At 38.1% G+C, this 7867-nt stretch overlaps 1 protein-coding gene across 1 annotated transcript in view; it reads left to right on the forward strand.

Annotated features, from left to right (window-relative positions):
- Window positions 1-3162, forward strand: part of ptn (pleiotrophin) — a 40568-nt gene extending 37406 nt beyond the window's left edge. The window contains exon 5 of the mRNA XM_053313903.1: window positions 2330-3162. Coding sequence (XP_053169878.1) covers window positions 2330-2385 — 56 coding nt within the window. The 3' untranslated portion in view covers window positions 2386-3162. The remainder of the gene's footprint in view (window positions 1-2329) is intronic.
- The last annotated feature ends 4705 nt before the right edge of the window (window positions 3163-7867 follow it).

A 7867-nucleotide genomic window follows, 5' to 3' on the forward strand; every position in this document is an offset into this window, starting at 1 on the left:
ATTTACTTTATATATACGGTTTGGTAGTTTCATCTATAACAAATATCTGATGTTCATGTTTTATATGCAAAACCTTAAGCTGCAAAGTAATGAGATGATTTCAATTTCAGATGTAGTGCATTAAAAAGTACAATATCTGGCTCAGAAATGACGTTGTGTAGATTTATAAAGTAGAATTATATTCAAAATACTAAAAGTACCTCAACTGTATAAAGTAAATATTACTTACAAATGTCAAAAAGTCAGACTTTGCTCTCAAATCAGTTTTGAGCAAATATGTAGTTACTGCGTTTTTGGCTTAGGGCAGATTTGAGTTGGAGGAGGCAGCAGCAGCTTGATTATGAGTGTGTGTCAAAGTCAAAGAGGAGAGTGAGCAGTGCCATGTAATGTGCAAATGCAGCAGAAAGTACTCCAGCCTGGTATGCGAGTCCCCATCTCGTATATGGAGCAGATAGAACAGAGCGAGAGCAAATCCTTTTTCTCCATCTCTCTCCCGGGGGAGCTGGATATATTGAGAAAAACAACAAGAGAGAGAAAGATAGGGGGGGGAAAGGAGAGAAAACATTCAAACAAATGAAAACAAGCAAACAAATGGGGCAGAAGAGCAATTTTCGTATTTGCATGGGTGAGAGGAATGCACGTCAAAATGTTAATACCTGTGGAAGTTTGCAAGTGAAGAGACAAGAGCAGATTTTTAAGAAGATTTCCTCGTAGTGCACATCGAGAATGTTAAGAGGTTGTAACTCTCGTTGGCTTATACCTCGTTGCCGTCCAGAACTCCCTGCCAGCATATCATTAGAGGATTTGTGAGTTGTGGAGGTGTCCTTTTCAAGATAATCCATTCATACAAATATTAATTCAGGATTTAAGTATTGACAGTCCTCTCATATATCATCTGTTTTGAAATACAGCATGATGCCTTTTTCCCATATATTACTGTCCTCTTATTGGATTTATCGGACAATTGAATCAAATCGTCATATTTTATTTGACTTGTATGACTAGTTTTAGCTATGGAACAGAAACACACTGAAGGTATTATTATTAACATTTTGATTCGTTTTGACTACTTCCATTTGTGCCAGGGAACTAGTGGGAGTATCTGAAATTAGAAGGTGTAAATGCAGTAGGAACATGCTTTGGATTAGATATGTGGTCTCAACAAACAGGGTGTGGATTAGCCAGGCTTACATCTCTGTCTGTGTCTAACATGTTGAAAACTGAAAAGACTGCTTGAAAGATTGAAATGCTCACAGTAAGGAGTACCAAGCTTCTAAGAAATAGTGCAAAATACATACACATATTCAAAAATGTTCTTAAGAGGCCTTTTTCACAGCTGACATTTTGACTTGTCATAGAAATAAAAGTTGATACAAATATTATGAATGATGTCTCTTTTCTATTCAACCAAGCCAGTGTGACAGACAGTTTGTTCTATTTCAGTTTTTTGTCTCTTAACTTCTGGTCACAGTTGCTGGCTATAGTGAAGACAGATCTCGGTCCTGGTTGTGAAATGTATAGCAGACTGTGAAATAGCTGGAAAAACATGTCTGCACTTTTGAGGATGTCTGTGGGGGCCTGTGACACCACCAGATCTGTTGCAGTTATCTGATCAAAACACCCGAATCCACACTAAGCTCAGTTACTGGTGGTTGCTGAAACACATCGCTCAATGTCAAGACCCTGAAGGTGAAAGCATTGTCTGTGTTTTTCCAACTGTGTCAAAATGTCATTTTATTTCACCAAAAAATATATTTATAAAAGGTAATTTAGGTGTGTAACCTATATCTGCATTGCACACACAGTTGTATGTATGTTATGAGATTAAAAAAAGCCAAAGAGACAGACTGAGACACGGACACAGTGGCATGCACAGACAGCTCGGCAGATTGACAGCCCAGCAAACAGCTAGCCAAAGGCTCGCTAGCCAAAATGCTGCAGGTTGTGCTCTCTTCCCGTTAACCAGAGCGGAGAGGCTGCAGAGCAGAAAGGGAAGCCATTGACTGTGGCTTCTGTTATGGCTGCCAGGTGCCAATTCACTGTTGCGGGAAGATCATAAAGTGGTTATTCATGGAGCATACAGCAGGCCACCGAATCAATCCTCAGGAGAGAGTGTAGGAGGGACTGCTTGCAGTGTCACAGGTCTAAACCTGCACTCTGGTAAAAACAAAACCTAAAAAAAACTAATTAAAACTCATACGGTTGCTTATCACAATCTGAAGCAGAGCATGGATGCTCTTCATGCAGACAATTGGATTTGTTTATTTCCAAAGACATCACCTCTGGCAGAGAATTTGTGAAAGTAAACACTCTTTTTCTCTTCTTACAGATGCAAAGAAGCAAAAGAAAGACGGCAAGAAGCGAGATCGCACCCAAATGGACTGATGTGGTTGTTTGTCCCAGGGAGGAAGTAAGAAGAGGGTGGAAAGACGTCCACTGCCCTATTTCAACATGGTTCCTCTTTGTATGTCCTGTAGGTTGACAGTAGGAGCCTAGAACTTTGACACAACCATTGGAAATATGACTTATAGTGACGTGTTTTACTTTTTCTTCTTTCTAGCACCTGATAAGAAACAACTTGTATGTTGCAATAGGAGATAAAATACTCGATGCGGTACGAATAGCTAATGAATATTTGTTTACTAGTGCTCTCACATAATGATGTTATTTCTAGGATTATTTTATGAAAAAAACAAATTGGATAGGATTTGTCTTACAATTGCATAGCGTAACTCTAATTTGGAAAACCCTTTGGTCCGTGCCCTGACTTAATGAAGCAGTTTGCTAAAAGTGAAGCTCTAAACATCTTCACTTAATTAATTTGAGCAAAAAAAAAAGTCATGCATTTGCAAATTTTGAAGTGGCTCAAGTTATTACAGTATAACTCTTTCCTCTGATCATTTTGTGCTTTATGATATTTTTGTTTCTTTTATTTCCAGTAACAATAAACATAAGCTAGTCCCATATGGAGGCTGCATGAAATAGTGACTGTACATTTGTGCAAACTGTGACTGTTAGTTTGTTTTCCTCCTGCTGCTCTTTTGTACCTCAATTTATACCCTCTGGTTTTTACTCTCCATGCAGCTCCTGGCTGTAAACAATGTAAGTCGTCTCTATTTAGTCCTCAGTCAGAGTTAACATTTTCCTTTGTGTCCTTTTACATTTCCAAAATTAAAAAAATGAATAAAAGTAAAAAAAAAAAAAAAAAAAAAGAAAAGGTAGAAAGCATTTCTCTTTCACCCTCTGCACCCCCACAGTCAAAAACTCCACCGTCAAACACATTTCATATAATTTTTATTTGAATTTCATTCTGAAAGAATATGGCACAATGTAACCACTTAATGCAGTTCATCTTACAGAGTCATAGTTGGCCAGTGATATTAACACTCATTGTCCAGAACAAATAATCAATCAAGAATGCATCAAAAATGAAATCAATACCATTGTTACTGTACAGGAAGTAGTATAGTGGGGTAAAGGGAGGAGAATAAATGAGGGACTCTTTGGGGGAGGAAACATTCAGATAGTAGCTATTAAACACGTGTATGTACATTTCAAATGTACCGCATCCGAATTACATATAATGTATCATATAGATATATACAATGCAAACAATAGACTGTTAAATTCATTTTTCCTATTGCGAAGAGAAGCCACAAGCCACAGTGAGTGAATACACAATGAACATCTACATACATAAGCAAATGAAAAATGAACACTGTATGTACATTTAACACTTGCAGCAGGCTACTGATTCTTCTTTTTTTTATTTTTGTTTGCCATTTTTGTTTTAAATTGTTTATTGTGACCCTCGAAGTTCAGATTGGGTCATATAACTCAACCTTCAACACTTTGGTTGCCCCACAAAAAAAAAACACCTTTTCCTCAGCTTGTTAAAATTGCAAAAGTTATAAAGTGTCCAGTAAGTTAGCTGGCAGCTTCTTCCCAAGGTGAGTGTGAAGCCTGGCAAATTTACAGGTGAAATCAAAATGAAGCCCTCGCCTCTGGGCCTTTAGCTCACACTGAAACTCATTTTAGCTTTTGTCCTCCTCTGGGTTTCCAGGTTTGCTGTAGTTTTTTTTCCCATTCTGGCTGCAAGTCTGGCTTCAAATCCTCTGGAACTCTGCTCCAAGTCCAGTCGCTCCTTTTGCAAGGCGGGAATCCATTTCTTAGCAAATCATGCCTCCAGAAATGCGCATATAATTATACCTTACAATTTTATAACCATATTCTCCTTGAAATACTTCAATACTCTATCATATTTATCTCTATAGATCTTAAATAAACTTTTTTTTTATTTCAGAAAAACATGTCTGTACATTGATCATATTCTAATTTGTAATACTACATTTGTACAATGATTAAAGAAACAGAGGTTTATAAAATGTGATAGAAAATGTACAATATAATGTATTTCTATGTATTCCAGTGTCACACAAAGCTGTGTCTGAGTCTTTGGAAGCCTGTTACTATTGAAAAACGGTTTAAAGAGGAAGGAGTGATGACTAAAATAGACAATCACACTGTGCGCATCTTCCCTGATGTGTGCCATGATATTTTGTCCAATCTGATGTCTTCATGCTGAGGATGCAATTTAGAAAAAAATAAAAATAAAACACCACAGCAAGCTGCATGCACACACACTCACACCAATGACAGCACTGATCTTGATATAATGACAGACAGAGTTTGCAGAGGGAAGCACAATTTCCCGTATGACAAATGTGAAAACACGCACATACACACACACACCAGATACACACACATGTTGGATGGAAAATCAACCAAAACAGCCCGCTGTGCCTCCAGGATAGTATTGAAATATGTCACTGCTGTGACTGTACACTGTACAGTTTTTTGATAAATTACTTCAAAGGCATTGAGATGATGATTTGAGATTGTTCAGTCTCAAAACTTGCATTGCCTTGATAATCTGGCAATGGCTGTTAAAATGGAAATTTCAGTAATGGGAGCTCAGAGCTGAAAAACACAGTATCTTTAACACACATGAAAAAAGAAAAAAAGATAATTTAAGAAGGCTGAATAACACGCTCTTTAATGTGCATCACACTGCAGCATTATCTACAACTTTCAGCACAGACACACTAAAGATACAACAAGGATTTTAAGGATAAAAGAGCAATTTGTTTGTCACTCTGGGTAAGGCACTTCAAATTGCTCTGTACAATCTGGCGATATATTTTCCGTCTCAGATAAAATTCTCACAGCATGTACAAGCTGCTGCATTTTCACTTCTGCATGACTTCTGCAGCTTCAAGATCGCTGAGGTTATTCTCAGCCTCCAGAGTGAAGTTGGAGAAACCTTGAATTTGAAGTAATCTCTGATAAACATTACATGTCATATGTACTCCTGTTACAAGGAGTTTAGCCCTTTGACATTAGCCGTATGAAGAGGAGCCCAGCTAGCTCTGACGGCACAATATGATCTGGTAATTATAATAGAGACAGTGTTTATTCTAGTCATATTAGACAGATGAACGTTATATGTCCTGTACATGACTATGTATGCTCATAATATGTGAAGGTTATGATTACAATAACCGTGAAGCAAGGAATGGTGGATTCTGTTTGTGCAACATGAGACACAATAAAAGCGCAGGAGGGATGGTAAACAGCGTCATATCACACTGTGTTTACACCAGGCAGCCAGTTTTGTCTGGGACACTCAAATTCCTGCAGCAAAACCCTTGGCTGACCTGCCCAGAATGGCTGTGAATTCTCCAAACATGGTCCACATGCAGCGTGATCCTCTAGCATTGGATTTTGTCAGCGACAGTCCCTTTATTCGTCTCTCGCAAACCCCCCCGTAACCACGACTACAAAGGCAAGCTTATCTGTTTCATATGTACAAAGTGTACACCTTGAGGCTATCAGCTGGCTCTCTCCCTCGCATGCATGACAGCCGTTCTATTTCACTGTCACCGAACAGCGCGCTCTCGTTCTATCATATAAGCCCCTGTTTCTCTCACTTCACCCACTTCCCCATTTCACTTTCCAAACACAATAGACAATGCTTGATACAAGACCATGTTTTTGTTCTCATCCATTAAGCAACTTGACGACAGGAGCTGGTGGGGGGGTTTGAAACATTTAATAAAAATTTTTGCTCCTGATGTTGAAAGTGCACGGTGCACACAGATGATTGCAGTGAACACTTTTTTTTTCTCACTAGCTTTTTTTTTTCTTCTTTTTTTTTGGTGCATCTCACCATTTTCCTGCTCAACGAGGTTATAAACTGCCATCACCTTCCATCAAACACCCAAGCGGCTTCTCAAACCGGGACCCCTGGACCACATGTGACTGTGAGCCACTTATTCTCCTGCTGGTATCACTCAAACGACAGCTTAGCAAAGATTAATCAGATATTCTGGAAGGCTCTTTACCCACTACTGAGATGTGTGACAGATGTCAGACAGACAGTCCCACTTATCACCGTGACGGATAGTTGGATGTTGAACTCGGATTGATGCCTCAGCCCCTGCTGAAACTGCTAGGATTGATAAACATGGACCTTCCCTGTACATCCAACAGTGGTGAGAAGGAATGAGTGTGTTCCTATATGGGTTTTCCATATTATGCTACTTAATATTTCTACTCTGCTACATTTCAAAGAAAAATATTGTGTCTTTATTCTACTACATTTACAGTTATAGTTACTAGATACTTTTCTGATTAATATTTTACATATAAAACATATGATCATCCTATAAAAAGACACAATATTATCTGAGCATGAAATGGGCAATTCTGCATACTTGATACTGAAGGAAATTGTACTAATACCTATCTACTTATATATTTTACTTTGTAGTGTACTCAAGTTATCTGGTATTGGGATTCCAAAAAGTTTGAGTACTTGTAAGAGAGAGAGAGAGAGGCAAAAGAAACTAAAATAATCTGGATCCTAATTATTTAAGTACATTTTCAAGTAAAAGTGATAAACTTTTGATGGTTCCAGGTTCTCAAATGTGAGAATTTTCTGCTTTTACGTCTTATAAATTGATATTTTTGGTGCTTTGAACTACTGATTAGACAAAATAAGACATTAAATGATGTCAACTTGTGCTCTGACATATTGTGATGGTCATTTTTCACTGTTTTCTGATGATTCATAAACCAAATGATTATTAGATAAAATAGCAGATTAATGATAGTGACAATAATCATTGGATGCAGCCTTACTTATTTTCAAGTATAGCATCTGAACACATATCCCACGATAAGTACATGTAAAGGTAACATGCAAGAAATGTTTACCAGGTAGGCAAAATGTAAATGTTGATGTGCTGGCTTAGAGTACATTTGTAATTATTTCTGTCATTACTACTACAAAATTTAAAAGCAAGAGCAAGGATGTTTACCCTTCACTACCACTGCACATATGGGAATACATCGTACCATAGCAGGAAGCAAGGCAATGATGGGTGCAGGAGAAAATGAGAATGAATAATAGAGGAAGCTAATGAATCTACATGTGATATTTACATTACATTCATGACTTCATATATGAGGTAGAGACTATAACAGGATCAGGACTGAGTGCAGCACTAAGTGGGGCATGGGCGTGAAGCATGCAAGCACAAGCTGAGCGTGTAATGGGCAATCTTTAATCTCAAATGTAGGTGTTCCACATCGTCCCCTAATATGATCAGCCTCATGGTGAGTTTTCATTATAGGATCTGTCCCAGATCTGTCTTTAAAGGAGACAGCCTTGAGGAGCTTTTCGATGCAGGCGTGATTTTTTTGCAAAGCCCCTACCAACCATTGTGGCAACCTCCTGATGGCAAATGGTCGCGCATATTCATCACTCCAACTGGTGAGCATACATTAATGCACTAGAGAATTG

The sequence above is a fragment of the Scomber japonicus genome, chromosome 23, assembly GCF_027409825.1.
Source record: "Scomber japonicus isolate fScoJap1 chromosome 23, fScoJap1.pri, whole genome shotgun sequence".
Taxonomy (NCBI): domain Eukaryota; kingdom Metazoa; phylum Chordata; class Actinopteri; order Scombriformes; family Scombridae; genus Scomber; species Scomber japonicus.